This window comes from Aquarana catesbeiana, linkage group LG08 (assembly GCF_042186555.1).
Source record: "Aquarana catesbeiana isolate 2022-GZ linkage group LG08, ASM4218655v1, whole genome shotgun sequence".
NCBI lineage: Eukaryota > Metazoa > Chordata > Amphibia > Anura > Ranidae > Aquarana > Aquarana catesbeiana.
The window spans coordinates 99,480,215-99,500,569 of record NC_133331.1 but is presented as its reverse complement, the minus strand read 5'-3'; the positions used below and the strand labels follow the sequence as shown (position 1 = coordinate 99,500,569).

General features: G+C 41.1%; 1 protein-coding gene across 9 annotated transcripts in view; it reads left to right on the top strand.

Moving 5' to 3' along the window:
• Nucleotides 1–20,355, top strand: part of TACC2 (transforming acidic coiled-coil containing protein 2) — a 225,128-nt gene that overhangs the window by 173,327 nt on the left and 31,446 nt on the right. For 5 of the 9 annotated variants that reach the window (XM_073596214.1, XM_073596212.1, XM_073596216.1 and 2 more), the window contains 7 exons: nucleotides 3,436–3,471; nucleotides 8,554–8,614; nucleotides 10,492–10,699; nucleotides 11,710–11,771; nucleotides 14,217–14,326; nucleotides 14,486–14,636; nucleotides 18,465–18,605. In XM_073596214.1, the coding sequence (XP_073452315.1) occupies nucleotides 3,436–3,471; nucleotides 8,554–8,614; nucleotides 10,492–10,699; nucleotides 11,710–11,771; nucleotides 14,217–14,326; nucleotides 14,486–14,636; nucleotides 18,465–18,605 (769 nt within the window). The remainder of the gene's footprint in view (nucleotides 1–3,435; nucleotides 3,472–8,553; nucleotides 8,615–10,491; nucleotides 10,700–11,709; nucleotides 11,772–14,216; nucleotides 14,327–14,485; nucleotides 14,637–18,464; nucleotides 18,606–20,355) is intronic. The other 4 variants (XM_073596215.1, XM_073596220.1, XM_073596221.1 and 1 more) reach the window with 2 other exon arrangements.

Here is a 20,355-nt window from a genome sequence, read left to right as displayed (position 1 = left end):
AATAAGGTCTTCGCAACTTAAGAAAACCCTTCCAGCCATCATCCAGCATAGATGGAGAATGATCGGCATGCGTGATGACGTCATACACATCTGCCATATTTATCTTTACTTTTTTTATTGTACTTCCTTTGTGTGATATATGTATGTATTTATTTTGTTCACACTGATATTGCAATGTGGGGTGTAGCACTGTCTTTATTAGCACATTTTGTTTATGTTTGTGATACCCAAACATTAGGCTAGCTGCTTCACTCCCTCAATTTTTAGAGGTGTTGTGAGCGTTGTCTTTCTGTTTTGTTTTTTGTTTACAAAAGAGTGCTATACATAGCTTCCTGAAAATAATAAATCTAAAACTACACCCTGCCCCGGTATTTCTGTACTCAGCCCTGATGCTAGCAGTATGCTGGCTTCTGGGTGGTGTTATAAAAATATCAAAATGTCTTGATAAGTGAATATCGGTCTGGAGGAGTGAGCATTCCTGAGCAAGGTGCATTGGCCTAGAAATGCCCTAGGTAATGGCCTCATGTGATGCTGATGATTCCTCTGTGATTGGAAGAACTGCAATGCAATGAATGAAAAGGGTGGGCCAAGCCTGGCTTAGGCTGGGGAGTAAAGCAGTTAACATGATCTCTCTGACTTGCTGCTGAGAAGCTCACAATGTGCAGTGAAATCAGGGCAGCTTCACACTGCCCCGCTGTGCTTTGGGGAAAGCGCAGCTAACCGGCGTTTTTTGTGCGGGTTAGCTGCATTTTCCTATAGACTTCCATTATGCCTCACTTTCTGAAAGCGCACCAAAATCGCGGGACATAATCGAAGTCTAGAGGAAAGGGCAGCTAGCCCACACGAGCGCAGCGGGGCAGTGAGAAGACGCCATAAGCTATTTTAGTACAACGGAGGAGTCTGTACAACTGTGCAGGACTAAAGATAAGGCTGGAGTTCAGCTTTAAAATCCTGAGACTGGTGTGCTACTTGAAGAAAATATTACGCATTGTTCTGACATGGTGCTACCATGACTTCCATGTTACAGGACCATCTTACCAACAGCCGGTTTGGGTAATGCAAAAGACATGCTACTCTTTTATTATGAAAGGTAGTAATTATCTTTTATTTTACAGACAAGAAAAAACAACAAAAATTATCCAACCATCCAGTGGCGGTTGGTGTTTTTTTTTTTTGAGGGGGGGGCGCAAACACATACCCCCTGTGGCGCAGCACGGCACAGCACTAACACCCACCCTCCACCACCCGCTGTCTTTACCGTGGATGCGGGCGGTGAGAGCAGTGGTCGGAGCCGCTGTGGCCATCTCCCAGCGTGGCGGGCTCTGGTGTCCTCTACTGGAGTTCTCTCCTCTCTGCTCCTCTCGGCGCTAGGCGTCCAATAGGAACGCCTGATATTTTGGCCAATCGGGAAACCGGTTTCATACCTGCTTCCCGATTGGCCGGGTTCACTATTCACTATTCACTCTTGCAACAGCGAATATTCATTCGCTGTTGCAACACACCTGGGTGGGTTGAAAATTATTGCCAATTTGACCCCACCAACAATTTGAAAATCATATGAACTTTCTCAAAATAGGGTTTTAGAACAAACTTCTACGAGTGTATGGCTAGCTTTAATGTTTATTTCCAGTTTTGTGCCATCTTATGATTCATTATAGTCCTAGCCATAGAATGTAGAGTGTATCCAAGTCAGGCTGACCCACCAGCCGCTCTGGGACTATAGAGATGGGAACCTGGCTTGCACAGCCCTCCTGGCTCATCCAGAGATAAATGAAAACACTTTATTATTTTATCTCTGGTATAATATGTTTGGGATATCTGCTGTACACCAGCTGATTTTACCAGAAGTTCAGTGCTGCTCATTAACTAGATTGCAAAATATTGTAATTGAATTTTAAAAATATCATCCAAAAGGTTTAAGCCGGGTACACACTATTAGTTTTTTCTGTTCAACCCTGCGAGGTGAATGAAAAAAACTGTCAGCTCCAGTCGGAGCCGCTGTACTAATGATCCAACATTAGTACAGCGATCTCCCCAGCTGAGCTGTTGTATTCTGACAGAGGGATTCCCCCCCCACCAGAAAACTCTGATCAGTGCTCTCAGCCATTGGTTGAGAGCGCTGATCAGGAGCCGATTGGCTGCTGGTTTTCCAGCATGAGTGTCCGAGAGAAGCTGCTTCTTTCGGACCGGCTGGCATACACACAGGCTGAATGTCGACCGTTTTTTATTGAACCAGCAGATGTCGGACAGACTTCAGGCCATGTCTACGAGGCTTTAGATGGACAGAAAATTCCTGGGACAAGGTGGAGATCGTGACATCACCGCCCCATCTCTCCAACTCGTCCAATCAGAAATCACTTTGTATTCATTAGGTGAATGCAAAGTGATCTCTGAATGGCTCCTGAAGCTGAACCTCCCAACTTTCTGAAACCGGAATGAGGGACACCTATTAGAAAAAGTATGTAGGCATAGGACACACCCCTTGCCACGCCCCCTTAAAGGAGAATTACTAAAAAAAAATGATTAGTTAATCCCACAAGTGTTTTTTTAACCCTTAATATTCCTTTATACTGGCTTCTGGAATTTATAAATGCAGTAATTTAGAAAATGGATCTAAGGTTTAGCACTTTTTGATAGCTAAGTAGTACATTTTATATACAACTATATAGATCAGAGCAAAATGAGGGGCAAATGAGGAGGGACTTTGTTCCAAATGAGGGACAGTCCCTTGAAATCAGGGATAGTTATGGGAGCTATGCTGAAGCTATCAGTAATCGCTGTAATAGCAGTGACTGCTACATTGAATTCCCGCTTCTACAAGGATCAACCTGATTGGCCGCATGCATACTTACATCGGTCCACGTTGGATGAATGTAACTATGAAAAAAATCTCCATACCTGGAATTCAGCTTTAATGCCTGTCTATAAAATCTACCTGAAGTTTAGCTTTAACGAGTACACTTTGGCCACTGACTCACCTGGAGCCTGCTGACTGGGCAAAGAGGAAGCATCAACATACTGATGAAGTCATCACTCTGCCCGCTCTGATCTCTCCTCCTGTCAGCATGCCGCCTGTGATAGATTGACAGTACAGTGTGTTAGAAATGAACCCTGATTGGTTTACAGTGCTTTCCCAGCTTCTCCCTGCAAGGAATTACAAGGAAACATCTTTAAAGATCAACTGGACTGCTTTAATGCTTTAATCTCTGTGCGCTTACTAAGCATTTATACATTCCCTAGATATATATTATTCATCAAGCCAGTTAAAATTTAAGCAGACAGGTCAGTGTGGGAGGATTTGCTTTAGTTTTTAAGCAGTTCCTTCCTGTTAATATGTATTTGTGTGTACATAACTCCGGTGGGGCCACATGGAATGTTTATTACAGTGCATACACAGCCTTCTGTCTGTCTGTCTCTTTGTCTCTGTGTCTATAGGATGGTTGAAGATGTCGTGTCTGTCTGTTCTCTCTTGTAAGTAACTTCACTTCAGCTACATTCCTTTTCTCTGTGCTTCTCTCCTTCACCGTGCATGTTTGTGGTCTCGGCTCCTTCCCATTATATTCCCATTGTCGTCTCCTGTGCCAGTTGTGGCATGTTATGCTGCTTTACACTTGGCAGTACGTGTCTGTATGTGGTGGAACATTTGGGAATATGTGATTTATATGTGAATTGTTCACGCTTTGTATATTGCTGTGTTCTTATGTGTTGGCTGCTTTATATGTTTTATTGGGAATCCAATATATCAGTACAATGATGCCAGTGGTCACCTATTGAGGCATATAGCAACCTCCTTAGCAGGGTGATTGCTCTGAATGCCCAATACTGACACAAGTAGCAAGGTGAATATTTGATTCTTTTATTCCAGTTGCATACACACTTCTATGTTGAAGAAAACCTTAGTGCCATATTAGGCATTCTCCCATTTATGTGCCTTAAAGTGGATGTAAACTCTCACATATACCCAGTGAAGTGATCAGCCTCAGATGATACACAGGAATGAAACAAATCAAATCCTTCTACATAAGTTTTACATGCATATCTTCTATCTATCTTCATCTTTATATACTCTTTACAAAGTTCAGATCGTGATAGGAGATTTTTTCTTCCTGGTTAGCACTGCAGTGAAGTCTGGGCATACAGCCAAGATGGCTGATTGGAGGAAAGGCACACACCCCCTCTCCTCATAGGTAGAGACTTTCAAAAGTGTCCCTTGAATGGTTCAGGGCTCTGCTAATCTATTTATAGCATCCTCCCCAACACAAAACTCCGCCTGCTTTTACCATATGTGATGGAGAACTTGTCAGGGGTTATCAGGCTGATAATAGAAGAAAGGAGCAGGAGACAGCTACGGGACATAGTGCTTTGAAGAGAGATAAGAAAACACTGCAGATATATATGTGCCCAGCTCAAATTTCATGAATTGGGGTTACATCCACTTTAAAGTGGTTGTAAACTTCAGAGAAGAAATATGAACAAAGTATACCCCTCTATAGTGTGTACTTGTCTCAGTCCAGAGCACTAAGGGGTTGATTTGCAAAAGTCAAATAGACTGTGCACTTTGCAGTTGCACCCTTCAAGGGCAGTTGCTCTACAACTTGGTAAATTAGGTAAAGCTTCAATTTGCAAAGAGTACCGAATCGCATGCAAGGAAAATAAAACTGCATTTTTGCTCGCACGTGATTGGATGATGGAAATCAGCAGGGCTTCTGTTTATTTACTAAGCTCTGGAGCAACTGCTTTTGCAGAGTGCAATTGCACTTTACAAAGTGCACAGTCTATTTACCTTTAGTAAATCAACCCCACAGTGTCATTTTTGTCTGCTACCCTGTTCTTCTGCTATCTGAATGAGTCACTTCTCACAAGTTTTCCTGACACAAAGAGAAAAAAGGTGACAGGGGAGGGACCTCCAGCTGGTTGACAGCCTCAGATCTGTTCCTGTGTGAAGGGGGGGTGTGTCCCTTCCCTCCAATCAACGCTCAGAGCTCTCCTCACTAAGTGTTAAACTTCAGTTCACCATCCAAGTATGCCACCAACACCACCACCCCCGCCCCCCCCCCCCCCCGGTCGGTCACATTGCTTCACGGGCGGCGTCCCCTGCTCGTGTGCGGCCTCCCGTTGCCCTGCTCTCCTTGGGTCATCACGGCGGCGGCGTCTTCCGTTTCCTTTCTTCCTCCTCGGCAACCAATTGGGAGTCTTCTCTTTTCGGCCAATCGGAAAACGGTCTCACACCCGCTTCTGATTGGCCAGATTGAGGATTAATGTTTTAACAGCGAATATTCATTTACTGTTGTATCACCTGGGTGGGCTTGTGGCGCAATGCTCTGCGCCACGAGCCCACCCTATTTTGAAGCCTATTAGAGCCTATGGCTCTAATCAGGTGCTTAAAAAAAAAAAACCCGCTACTGTAATTCAGGCGCCCAGCGTCCTGAAAGGGGCCGAGTGCATGAATAGGGGTGGCCGCGGCGGCCATGGATAGATTCATGCTATGCATGAATCTATCTATTATACATGTAGAGGGTGGCGTGGATAGAGGGGGCGGCGCCCGGGTGCCCCTAATGGATGGGCCGCCACTGCAGCTCAGACAAGCTTTATTAATTCTGCACTTTGAATGGATGTACAAGAGGAGAAGACGGCAGATAAACAGGTACAACTTATGTAGGAGGTTTTGTTTCATCTCTGTGTATCAGTCACTTCACTGGGTATATATAAGTGTTTACAACCACTTTAAAATATATATCTAAATCCAAGAATAACATTTTAAATAATGCAGCTTACTTTATATGTGGTGTCTGCATTCGTTGTTTCAAGATTTTTTTTTCACCTTGTGATCCTTTCAGTGACACACTTCCTGTCCTAGGGTGACAACACTCACCGACTGTCCTATATCTATAGAGATGCAGCAATGTCACCCGCGGACAGGCAGTGTGGTAGGACTAGAGCCTCCCTGCACCTCCTCTCCATAATTATTCCCATGTAGCCAGGTAATGATCTGTTTTAGGGGAGAGCACAATCCCGTCTAATTCCTGCTGTTTCTGAAACCCATAGATCACAACTATTATCGGCCACTGTGATAACTAAAAACGATTTCTCTACACAAGACTCTATGGGGAGATCATCTAACAATATCCAGCAGATGGGTTGTACATGTCGGGTTAAAAATCAATCAACCCCTTTCAAACGCCATCATTTATTGGCTTCAACCAACAGCTAATTATGTAACTGTGTTTTCAGCTGGAGAGACAAAAATGTAATGGGTGTGATATTCATTTACTGGCTAACTGGAAATGAAAACAAACATTCAGTATCTGTGGACTCTGGATCAGTGTTCATTCATTAGTAATTAAATGGAAGATACAGATCTGCATGTAGATGTAAAGCCAAGATCCATTCAAAGATTTTCTTTTTTAATAAAGTGGGGAATGGTTAGAAAACATGTCCGATTTTTATTGCATGTCTGTGTTGTCACTGGGGACATTTTTCCCTAACTTCCTGTCCTGGTGACTTCACAGGAAATAAAAGGAAACTCGTGAATGGGGACACAGGCTGAAAATAGGGACCAGACAGATCTATCCCTTCACTATTCTACAACATATATTGCTGCCTGTGCCCCTTTGGAGAGATTCCTTTTATTTTTGTGTGTCAGGAGCCATACAGGAAGTGAGGGGTTATCACCCCATTGGCGTCATACACCTTGGCTGCCATTATCCAAAATTATCAACAAAACAAAACCAGTGCTCTGCCCATGCTCCTTTTTCTTTAAACGCCCCGGAATGACATGGTGATGCACCCCAAGGGGGTATGTTCACGACAACCTGGGCTCAAAAATTGTATTGAATAGTAATTGAATTGAGCTATGCAGTCTTCATTCATAAAAAGCCTTTTTTTTAAATTAAATTTAAAGATTTGCTTTAGGCTCTGTTCACACCTAGGCATTTTGTTTCCAGGCAGAAAGTCGCGCAATTTTTGCCGCAATTTTGCTGCAATTTTGTACAGGTCAAAAGGTCATCAATGTAAAAAGCAGAAAACGCCTGTAATCTGCCAAAGAAGAAGCTCCTGTACTTTTTCCAGCTTCAGGCATTTTGCTTCAGATGACAAAACGCTCAGATGTGAACAGGGGATATTGAAATGAATGGGATTTGTCTTGTTGGGCGTTTTTAGAGCGGAGGCTTACAGCAGAAAAATGCCCAAAAAAACGCCTAGGTGTGAACAGAGCTTTAAAGTCCAATTGATTTATAACTGTAATGCAGTACTGTAGTAAATGTTAAAATACCCTGAGCTGCAGCATTTAGGAGAGATGGACCACTGTTCTCACATACTCTGCAGTGGAGCAGCATGCCAGCAGTCTGAATATCCCCCCCTGTTGCTGTGTTGATTAGGACCCTGTTCACACCGGTATAACTTGTCATGCGTTTTGACAAGTCCAAATCGCATGACAAATTGCACCCTATTGTTGGCAATGGGACTGTTCAAATCGGTGGAACGCCAACTTTGAAGTTCCTGCACTATTTTGAGGTGCGACCTGCATAGACATCTGTGCATGAATTTGCATAGATGTCAGCCAAGTCACACCTGAAGTCGCACGGATATGCAGCTTTGAGATTTTGCAATTTCAAAAGAAGTTGCACAATTTCAAAGTTGCATTCGGTGTGAAGGGGGGGCTGAAGCTTTGTTCAAGGGGTTGTGTCGGACTGCTGGGGGGCACGGTTGCTGCATTCAAAGCAGCGGTCCAACTCTTATGTCCTGCAGCTCAGGATATTTTATCCTTGCTGTAGCATTAAGCAGCTAAAAATGAAAAGAACAGAATATTTATTACTGAAAAAAAAACGTAAAAGAGCAGCATACTTTTTTGCTGTATTTGCAACCTGACTGCATTATATGAAGAAGGATGAAATGGGCTTTAATAATTTACACAGCAGAGCTGAGGAAAGTAGAACAATGCAATGAATCGGTTGTACCCTGTTTCCCCGAAAATAAGCCCTACCCTGAAAATAAGACCTACAAGGACTTTAACTAGGGCTTATTTGGAAGGTAGGGCTTATATTTCAGCCATCACCGACAATCACGCTTGGTCTTATTTTCGGGGAAACAGGGTAACATCTCACATGCACCAAGAACACAAAAGAGGGGACTGCCTGCTATGGCCAATGTCTTCACTCCCCATTATGTTTTGTTAATCAGACCGGATATATAAGGAATGTTTGAACAGCACAATGTAAAAGATCGTTTCGGAGAAGGCAGTTCTGAATGTAAGCTGGTTTTCATGTTATTTCTTCCTGTAACCAGTTAAATGTAATATCCATGGCATTTTGTCTGAAGGTAAATGTATCTTACCTGTTAGAAGATACTTTTGGCATGTAACCCGGGCTACATGCAGATTACCACCCTGCTTTTCCAGATGTCGTCACATTGTAGCTAAAGGCTATGATGAAACTGCATGGTATTTATGTGACGCCTTTAGAAGTAGATGTGATGGTAAATAACCTGTGTAATCATACATTCCCCATTGTGATTGTCATTTTGCTGTAATGACTTGCTTTCTGTTATTTTTTTCAGTGACACATTTAGGGTAAAGAAGTCACCAAAACGCTCCCCCGTTACTGAAAATGGCTCTGAGGTTTGTATGAATGATATTCTTGAGTAGTTGACACTCTATATTCTGTGTGTTCTCTATATATTTCAGTATATTATTCAGAGGTTAAAGATACCCTGTCACCAGACCATTCATTTCAATAAAAAACTTTCCATAAGATTATATGAACAGTGTATTTTATACACGTTTTTACCTGTAAAAGCCTCTCTGTAGATATCCCAAATTTCTCAGATCGCTGCCGGACACTGTCATCACAGATGTGATATTAAAGCCCCAGCAGACTCAGAGCTGACATTCAAGTTAACCACTTGCTTACTGGGCACCTAAACCCCCCTCCTGCACAGACCAATAGAGCTTTCTTTTGGTGGTATTCGATCACCTCTGGGTTTTTTATTTTTTGTTAAAAAATTTTTAAAAGACCGAAATTTAAAAAAAAAATAATGCAAAACCGTTTTATATTTGTTAATACATTTTGCAAACAGGTAATTTTTCTCTTTCATTGATGTACGCTGATGAGGCTGCACTGATGGGCACGGATAGGCTGCACTGATGGGCACGGATAGGCTGCACTGATAGGCACTGATAGGCTACACTGATGGGCACCGATAGGCTGCATTGATGGGCACTGATGGGCACTAATAGGCGACACTGATGGGCACTAATAGGTGGCACTAATGAGGTGGCACTGGTGGGCACTGATAGGTGGCATTGGTGGGCACTGAGAGGTGGCACTGATGGGCGGCACTGAAGTGCATTGATAGGTGGCACTGAAGGGCACTAATAGGTGGCACTGATAGGTGGCACTGATAGCTGACACTGATGGGCACTGATAGATGGCAGTGATGGGCACTGATGGGTGGCAGTGATGGGCACTGATAGGTGACAATAATAGGCAGCACTGCTAGGTGGCACTGATCAGGCTTTGATTGGCACCACTGGTGGGCATTAATAGGTGGCACTCGTGGGCATTGATAGGTGGCACTGATTGCTGGCCTTTATGCACTGATTCGTGGCACTGTGTGGGCACTGGCAGGTGGCACTGGAAGGCGGTATTGGTGGGCACAGATGAGGCGGCTTCACCTCTCCCTCTTCGGGACCGATGTCCCTTGCACTGAAGCCACTGATCGGCTTTTTTTTCTCCTCTGATCACGTGGTAAGGGGCCGAGATCGACACCTTACCCCGATCTGTGATCACCCGAGTCTCATTGACTCGGTGATCACAGCACGCGCCTTGAGCGCCCTGCAGGGGGCATGTGGGAAGCGTGCAAGGCCACTTCAAAAGTGATTAAATAATCATATATGGCAAAAAACTGCATGAGAATGAGGTGAAGCTCTGCTGACTTCCATCATCCAATCATGTGCGAGCAAAAAACTTTTTTTTTTTTCGTTTTCCATTTCCATGATTGGTTATTTTTTCAAAAGAATTTTTACAGTATTGACTAAGCTGAGGGATAATTTGAGCCTATTTGCCTTTGTGTAGGGAATGAAGATTTATTTGATCACAAAGTGGTTGTAAAGAATGGCTGATATTTACTACTACCCAATTACTGCAGGAAACTTCCACAGTAACCATTACATTTTGAATATTTCTCATAGTATAAAGCCTAATACACATGGGCCGAATGTTGGGTGGCATCAGCTGATTTAATGGAAAAAGGCCGACATTCGGCTCGTGTGTATGGTAGCTGGTCCGGCAGAAGCCTTCTGATGAAGGGCCATGACCGGAAAAGGTCTGCCGGCCGGCTCACAATCAGTGTTCCTCCTGAACTGGCCGAGATTCGAACCATCTATGGCCAGATTAAGTCATCTTTCAGGTTTTATTGTCAAACCTTAATTGGACAGGCTGAAGTTAGAAGCTGATTTACTCTTATTAACTCTTGTTCTAATTTATCTCCCTGCAGGAGCTGACAGTACTCTCCAAGTCAGACACCCCCCCTGTGATAGCCTCTGAAGATCACGCCACTGATGAGGAGAAGCTAGCCTCTTCTGTTGGTAGCCAGAAATGGACCTGCATGGCAGTGGATTTGGAACCAGACAAACAAGACTATCCCCAACCATCTGACCTAACCAGCTTTGTCAATGAGAATCAATTTCACTCTTCCACAGATGGTACTGCTCTGTACACACTACCTTACACATATTGCTACAAGTCACCTTGATTAACTTGAATTGATTAACTTGAAAAACTCTTTTCTGTTACAGCATGGGCACTTAGGCTGGGCATACACATTCAAGGACTGAGTGGATTATTGTTTTTTAGCACAAAAATATTTGGACAAGGCAACGTTGCTTTGAGTTCTTTACTGTCATTCAATGGTCTTTCAGGAAACTAGTGTCTCTCTGTTGCCAGTCTTATAAACCACCAAAGTGCATGTAAAATAGACAATAACTTTTATAGCCAGTCTAAGTTGAATAAAGGGTAACTGTTGTTTTATGTGCTAGACTCCCTGTTACTTGTAAGTAAAGTATGTATTGTCTAATATATAAATACCTAGACAAATGTAGAATACAACCCTTTACCATAGCAACTGTGAACTAAGCCCTGGTTCACACTATGAATTTGAATCGCACAGGAACCACACTGCATTCCTGTGCAATTAATGTGATTCAGTGTTTTGCGATTTAAACCCATTCATTTTGAATGGGCTCAAATCTCACCGCATCGCACCAAAGAAGTGCAGGCACATTTCTTGGAGCTGCATCTCAACGCGTGGTTGTTTTGTACCATGCGATCTGGTGCAGGCAAACCGCACTGCGTTTGTGATCCTTTTGGGGTGTGGTAACATTGTATTGACACCCGCAGCTGATCGCAAACATAGTGCAATTGCAATGCAGTGCAGAAAACGCACAAAGATTGTTGCGTTTCCTGCACCGCATATGTGTGTACCTTGGCTAAATCAGCCAATCATTCATGTGTAAGCCTATATTGTCTGTTTGAAATCAAATAGGCATTCTCATTGGTGTATATACATATGGTCACGTATTCATCAATTTTAACCAAAATGCTTATCCAGAGAAAGGCAATAGAACACCATAAAGCGATTTTTTTATATTTTGTGAGTTACCCATTACATTTTCTACTCCTTAACATGAATATTTTTACTTTATTTACTTCACAGATATAGATTATGGAAGCTCATTCAACATTGAATACATGGAGAAAACCGGCAAGTGCTCTCCGGTAAGCCTTGTTTATTTATTACATAGCACATCATGTGTAGTTTGTGTAATCTCTGTTAGCACTTGCATTTTTTGTTAATACTCTGAGTATTTTCAAGCTTCTGAAACTTATAATGAAAACATGTGTGTTTTAAACACTCCATAATTTAAAGCATTCGTCAAATCTGACCATACTTGGTCAAAATCAGCTAGTTTGCTAGGCTTCTCCTCTTTAGAGTCCAAAAGTTGGGCATATTATAGTAAAAATAGGCATAATTGATAAGTATGATATTGCAGTTTGGGAGTTTCAAATAAAGCCAATTACTGATCTGCTTGTACTGTCGAGGAAACTGCACACACGTGTGAGCTCTGTGCATTTCCTAAGCTGGTATGACCACCAGGGCTTCCATAAGGATTCTGGCAGTATTGCAGGTAGTTACAGTTTATGTCATGAAGCCTCTTGAGATATAGTAGAAGGACTGAGCAGAATACAGTTGGAGTTAAACATAGATGTTGGACAAGGCAGTATAAACTGCCATGTGGATGGCAAAGAGTGGCTGAAAATAGTGTAGAGAGAATTAGAGGAAGGATGGAGAGACTCAAATCGGAGATGATTGTGCTGGAGGATGACATCATTGGTTTAAGGAAATGGCCTCGAAACCCCAGCACAATAAGACAAGCAAAACTGTTCCTTTGAATTTATTAAAGCTGCACTCCGGACACAAAAACTTTCATTTAAATAAATTCCTAAATAAGTACAAAGGATATAAATCCACTTTGTGTGCACAAATACCTTTGCAAACGCAGACGTTGCCTTGTACAAGGAGCAGTGACATCATCACTGTGCCTATGCAAGGAGCACAGCTATGGGAGGGACCCACAGCTCTGGCTGTCTGCAGAAAATTATGGTAGAGGGTAGAGACAAAACGAATCACCCTGCACAAGGAAAGACAGCAGTGTTTATTACAGGAAGCTCCTGCACAAAAGCAAAATTTCACTTTGAATTACTGCATAAACATGATGAAATACACAAAGCACAGCAAGATTCAAGTAAGAGTACATGTACCTCTTGTATTTAGACAATATTAGCTTGTACCGGAGTTCAGCCCTAAAGCGGTAGTAAACCATGGCAGTTTAAAAAAAAAAAAACTCCTGTAAGGCAACTGCATAATGTGCTAGTATGCATAGCATACTAGCACATTCTGTGAAACTTACCTTAGAATGAAGCCCTCCAGTGGCGCGTTGTCAATGCTGAGAGGGCTGACATCTTCCCCTGGTATTTTTTCCGGGTTTGCGGATTCCAGCAGTGTGAGTGACTGGAGCTGCAATGACATTACTCCTGCATATGTGCATGGGAGCCCTCGGTTCCGGACCTTCAGAGTGCATGCGCCGGTGACGTCACCAGCTGCATCCAGGGTGAATATCTCCTAAATGGTGCACGTTTAGGAAATATTCATTTTACCTACAGGTAAGCCTTATTATAGGCCTACCTTTAGGTAAATATCACAAAGCGGGTTTTACTACCGCTTTAAGGCGGAAGTAAAAATCGTTTTCAGCCAAAGAAGCTGCCATCTTTGCCTCTGTTTAATTTTCAACTGCCATGGTGCTGCACATGTGATCCGTTATATCACCAGCCATTGGATGGTTTGACAGTTTGGTTGAGAGCACAGCCAATGTTCAGTTAGCATTCCCGGCACTGTGTTTTGAAACTGTTAAATCAATGGGTTTACTTCCGCTTTAAGGAGTTTAAGGTGTTTCCAGAGAAGGATTGGATTGCCCCAATGCACTATAGCAGCATCAGGGTGAAGTAATATAAACAAGAAGCTCTGTCCCCTTTATGGAGGCCCTGTAAACTTTTTAAAGGAGACCAAAGGTTAAAATTTAATTTACTTCCATCCCTCCATCTTGCGTTTCCCCGAGAAAAAAAAGGTAGAAAGTTTTTGGCTTGACCTATGCTTTAATACTTATTCATTTTTTCATTGGAAAATCAAGAGGGAATGGGACCAATTTTTGACTTCAGATCCACTTTCTTAAGTACATTAGTCACAGTGCATTTATTCAATTACATTTCAAAGAAATCAAAAACACACTTATAAAAAAGATATGCAATTGTCCTGATTCTAATGACATTGAAGTAGGGAAAGTTTTCAATATGGAATCTATCAGTGACATTATTCTCTGAAATGGCAGCATGGAGAATGTAGATTATGCTTATAAAATCTGTCCTTGAACACACGATGTCCATAAAAAATGGGAAGTACAAATCCCTCCATGCTGTAAAACTGCCCGCATACATTATAGACAAGGTATTTATTGCAGAGCTCTGTAACAATGCATCAAAGTGTGTTATTAAAATAAAGCCATACATAAGTAAAGTCATTACTCAGGGTGTGTGTTGTGTATAACAGCAGCCTAAATATTATAGAGTTTGACTCATTCTGACGCTGCCATTGTAATGTTTGCACAGCTCCGGGATGTGCCTCAGCCCCAGTCTCTGTACCTCATGTTTGAAGCATCACAGGACAGCCCAGAAAACTCTCCTGCCAAGTTTTCAGAGTCTTGCACCCCAGGGACAGAGTAAGTAGATCAGCAGCACATTGTGGTGTACAGTTGCCGTCAAATTTGTTTTGCAAATGAGAGGCCAACTGGTCTGTGCGGGATGTGCAAGGCTGCCGAGGTAATATCAGATGTGCTGTGTTTATATCCAAATTATCTGTAATCTTTTCATCCATCCAGCTTTGAGACAATGGAGTCCAATATATGCTCTGGACAGCTTCCTCTCTCCAGATCTCCACCCATAATGCAGGACAGTACACGGCAAGCCCTGGAGAGGTCACGGTCCAGAGACGATGAGCCAGAGGCGATTGGGAGTGGAAAAATGGAGCTGGTGAGGAAGTGTTTATGAAAATATTCTGGTTACAAAATACATATTCAGTACACTACCTAAAGAAAGAAGTTCTGCTTTTTAGACTTATTAACGTCCCAAAATGATAGCACCATAGGTGGATATTTACTAAAGCTGGTGCACACAGAATCTGGTGCAGCTATGCATAGTAACCAATCAACTTCTAGGTTTTATTATCATAGCTTAATTGAACAAGCTGAAGTTGGAAGCTGATTGATTATTATGCACAGCTGCACCAGATTCTGTGTGCACCAGTTTTAGTAAATCTCCCCCATAGTTTGAATCTATAAACCATCTCTCCCCAAAATTGATGACTTTGAGTTGTGTACTGGTTAGTTGTATTATCCGCTGCCTAATATTTTCAAAGATTCCATTAACGAAATTTGGGTCTCAACTGACTTACAGGCTGTAACGAATGTATCTCCCTTGCAGTTTCATTTTCTAATTCGCTTATCCTACAGTATGGAGAATTAAATAGGAAATTGTGACAGCATCATTGGCTTTATAATGAGAATATGACATAGACATGATTGGGCTTTATGATAATGATGTTTCCCAACTAGTGCCCAAAAGATATAAGAAGTGAATACTTTGCATTAGTGATAGCCTTAGTGATAGCCTAACAAAGGGCGGCATAGACTGCATGCTGGTATGTTAGTAAAATTTTTTTTAAAGATGAACTCTGGGAATTATACAAAATCTACCCATGCAGTGCCCAAAATCCCCCCCACTGTAAGAGTTCCATACTCGTTGAGTTTTAGGGGTGAATGGTTAAAAAATGTACCCCTCGGCAGCACTGTGGCAGCCTTCAGTACTGTCCTTAAAGCGGTGTTCCGCCCAAAAAAAAAATTTAATTAAAAGCCAACATGTGAAATAGATAGGAAGCGCTAGGCCAAGGCTACTTCCTGTCTGGTTTTTACATGGAAAGGAATACTCCTAATAGTGACTTTTAAGCCATCTTTAGTCTAAAATAGAAGTCAATACAAAACCTAACATTATTCTGAAAAGAGATGAATACTTAACATTACATATTCAATGCAGATTTGGAAACTGATATATACATATGTGTGAATCTAATTCTAGCTCACCCGTACAAGTATATAATTGGTTTTAGGCTTAGTGGTGCATAACACACTGTCTGAATGACAGAGTTAATCAGAAGCTAGCCCTTCTCAGTTAAACTGTACTAGATTATAGCACGTCATTGCTCTGTCTTTAAGAAAAAAAATAAATAGCTAATATATGTTTACTAGAATGGACAATTACGGCTGCCAATCACACAGGAATTCTGCTAATAAATTCAAGATTATCCAGATAAGATTATTTACTGGTTTAAAGCCAGCTCCAGAGACACATTATATTCTTTCTTGGCCTTTGCTGTGTTTATCCATTAAGGTCATCATTTCATTTTCTTTTTTGGACATCTATCAATTTTTTCTGAGGCTTAAGGAAACCCAGTAATTCCAGTTCCCAGCACATTACACAATTATATGTTGAAGTGTGAGCTGTGCGCTTTTTAATCATTCCCTGTGGTCTGAGCTCACTCACACAACACTGTACCATTAGCATTTTCTTGGGAATCGTTTTTTCTTGTTTTTTTTCGTTTACATAAAGCTGAAATGAAACCACATTTGTTCATGAGAACCTTTGGAATCTAGTGATTTGAAATAGAACTCCAGTGTAAATTATTAATTTTGTTTTTGGCACAGATATTTCTCCCATGACAGGTTGATTTTTACAGGATCACTCAACTTAAAACAAAAAAGTAAAATTACATGAAAGATCTAACAATTATATTTGTGTGTGTGTGTGTGTATATATATATATATATATATATATATATATATATATATATATATATACACACACACACACACTATATATATATATATATAGATATAGATATATGTATATATATATATATATCTATATCTATATATCTATATAGATATATAGATATAGATATATATATATATATATATATATATATATATATATATATATATATATATGTATATATATATATATATAGTGTGTGTGTATATATATATATATTTTTATATATTTGGATGAAGTGTGTGACTGCGCTTAGGACAGATGTAGAGGTATGCAGCCCCCCTAAAGAAACTCCCCAAGGTGTTTCGGATATAAATATATATGTATGAGTAGGGTAATGGCGCTCCCTGATGAGTAGTTGGGCAGGTGCGTAATATAGGGTACCAATAATAATTGGATTTAGTATACAAACTACACGGCGAGTAGCCCCGCCTAGGTGAGTTGCATAAATGGATAAATACCAAACAACCGCGGAGTGGCAACTTTCCCTCCACGTTCGTGAGTGTGCAAATAAAGAATTTGGAAATAAATAAAACTTCCCAATTAATGTAAATTAATATTAATTGTGTTGGTAGGGATAACTACCCTTTTTAAACATAATCCGTGTAGGTGCAACCGTGAATGGTGCTTAATTAGGTGTGTATACTCCAACCATATATAATCATAAACCTGTGCATTAACCAAGTGTTGTTACCTCAAAGAACATAGGTACCAATAAATCATTACTAAACTTAATTAACATACATTTAATTGTAAAGTTTAGTAATGATTTATTGGTACCTATGTTCTTTGAGGTAACAACACTTGGTTTAGGCACAGGTTTATGATTATATATGGTTGAAGTATGCACACCTAATTAAGCACCATTCACGGTTGCACCTACACGGATTATGTTTAAAAAGGGTAGTTATCCCTACCAACACAATTAATATTAATTTACATTAATTGGGAAGTTTTATTTATTTCCAAATCCTTTATTTGCACACTCACGAACGTGGAGGGAAAGTTGCCACTCCGCGGTTGTTTGGTATTTATCCATTTATGCAACTCACCTAGGCGGGGCTACTCGCCGTGTAGTTTGTATACTGATTCCAATTATTATTGGTACCCTATATTACCTGCCCAACTACTCGTCAGGGAGCGCCATTACCCTAGTCATACATATATTTTGATATATATATATATATATATATATATATATATATATATATGTATATATATAAATACACCTGGAGTATGCATGCTTTCCCTGTGACTGCATGGGTTTCCTCTGGGTGCTCCAGTTTCCTCCCACATTCCAAAGACACGCTGGTAGGTTAATTGGCTCCTATCTGAACTAACCCTAGTATACTGTATGTATGTTTGGATGTGAATAAAGCTGGTCATACATTATACAATTTTCCTATTCATTTTTCTTTAGATTGACCTTCAACTATGTAGTGCAAGGTCTTGCCTGATTGCATACAAATTGAAAGTGTTTAGCTATGACATCATATTATAATCATAATACCATATATGGTTTTGGTAAATCTGAAGGAAATTTGTACAAGGAAATTGTGCCAGCCTTAGGGACCTTAGACTGTAAGCTCCTTGATCGCAGGGACTGATGTGAATGTACAATATATATGTGTAAAGTACTGCGTAAATTGATGGCACTATATAAGAACCAACAATATTTATACTGTATGTATACAGTATATACTGTACAACATTGTATATATGTAACGTATCCTCCTTTGAACAGAACTGGAATTATTTGACATGTACAGTATACACAGTAAATGCCATCTCCTTGCTAGTTGTGTTGTCGGATGACCATGGGGGAAAAGGAGAGCGGGCATCCACATAGCTAGCGTTCCACAGCACAGCCTTTCCCCAGGGGAAGGAACACTGTAATGAAAAAATACTTCCTCTTTCTTTTAGCTAATGTTTGTATTGCATTGTACAGTACTGATCACAAGTGTTTCCTCCCAGGGCTCTCCCGATGATGAATATATGCCTTCTGAAGCATTGTTGTCACGGATCGCACATCACAATACTCTTTGTGACCAGCTGAGTTACCTAGAGCCGGATCTTGCAGAGAAGAACCCACAAGCATTTGCACAGAAATTACAGGTTTGTCCTTTCCGTCTTGTCATGCCTAATATGCAGGTAGACAAGTTTCAGCCTTCTGTTTGTGTTTGTACTGTACCTCCCATGATATTAAGCCAGGCAGCTAAAGCTTGATTATTGCACTTTTTTCCTTTACACGCTTTACCTAAAAATCAGTCTCTTTTTCATATCATAGTGTACTCCTCCTTCACTCTATAGAGGGTCTTCTGGCATAAGTTAACTTTCAACTACTACTTGTAACTGTAGGTTTATTAAAACAATCCTCAAGTTCTTCCATATATCGTTTCCCCACCTGCTGGGGAAACCTGGCATTACAGACCAAACCTTTAAAATGAAAAACTGAAAAGAAAATTTTGTTTTTAATACAATTGTTTAAATTATGTTTAATATAAAAAAATATTTTTATTAGGTAAATATGATATTTTGCGTATATGGTAAATATTTACCACTTACAGCCATTGCCATGCCACCCAAGAGGTCACTTGTGTTGGGGGGAACCAATTTAGGCACGGTGGGTGGTGTTATTTAGGCCAGATACTCCATCCTCAGTGTAGTTTAATAAATGCTGAGCGTGACAAAACCACAGGCTCGGTGTTGTAGAGCTCCCTCCCCGACCACTGCACCTGTCACACAGCAAAAATAACTACCTCAGATGGCATCTACCCCCAGCACTGCCCGCTTTGCAGCCTACAGATGAGGCTCACTGTGACATCTATTGAAATCAAGTAATAATAAAAAAAAAGACCATGATATCAAAAGAGGGAATCCCTCTACTTCCCTGCTATAAAAAATGGCAAAATCTTAAAATACATCTAAACCTTATCACAAACATTGCATTAAAGCTTTGAAAGAGAAGTATGTGATTTTTGTTTTCTTAATCATACATACTTATACTGCATCTGTCCCCTACCGGCTCTAACACTGAGAACCGAGTGATCAAACACCGCCAATCGCTTGGCTCCTACAGCTGCGTGAGCAGAGAGCTGGTAAGTCACAGGCTCTCTGCTCTGCCTCCCCCCCCCCCTTCCCGCTGAGAATCTGAGCTGGGGTCTGTCCAGGCACGTGAGTGGACCTTGACCGCATGGTCACAATCTTTCCGGAGCCTGGACCGGCTCTGTGACGTCACCCTACAGAGGGCTTCAGCCTGCTGTCTGCTGAAAACGGGTCACAGGAGTGCAGAACAAACTCCACTCCTGTGATCCGCAGGAGAAGTACAGCCAAATGAGCTTTGGATGTACTTCTCCTTTAAGATGTTACTTCATTCGCAGTTTATATCTGGAGCTATCGTGCCATGAAGAATGTCCAGACATTTCCTGTTATAGGATAAGAATGCTCTATCCCTTTATCCCAATTTCTCTCTTGTGCTGTCACATTGACTTCCAGTAAAGACTACAGGCAGTCTTGCTGATGCTAAGGCTCCATGCACATTGGCTTAAAAAACGTTGCTTTCACAGGAGTTTTGTGTTCTGCCTGTAGAAGCAGCTCAATGTTATCCTATGTGTCCATGCACAATAGGATCTTAAGAGGCATATTTTGAATTTAATGTTTAGAGGCAGACTAAAAAAAAACTTCTGGTTCATGTTTTTGCTTGGAGCTTGGAGGCAGAAAAAACTATCCTAAACTCATCTAAACTTTGTACAAAAAAATGCTCTATATGAGCATTTTCTACTTCTGAGAGAACAGATGTTTTTTTAAGCCCAGTGTGCATGGAGCCTAAAATGTGCAGGCATATTGCATTGTTGTCACCACCAGG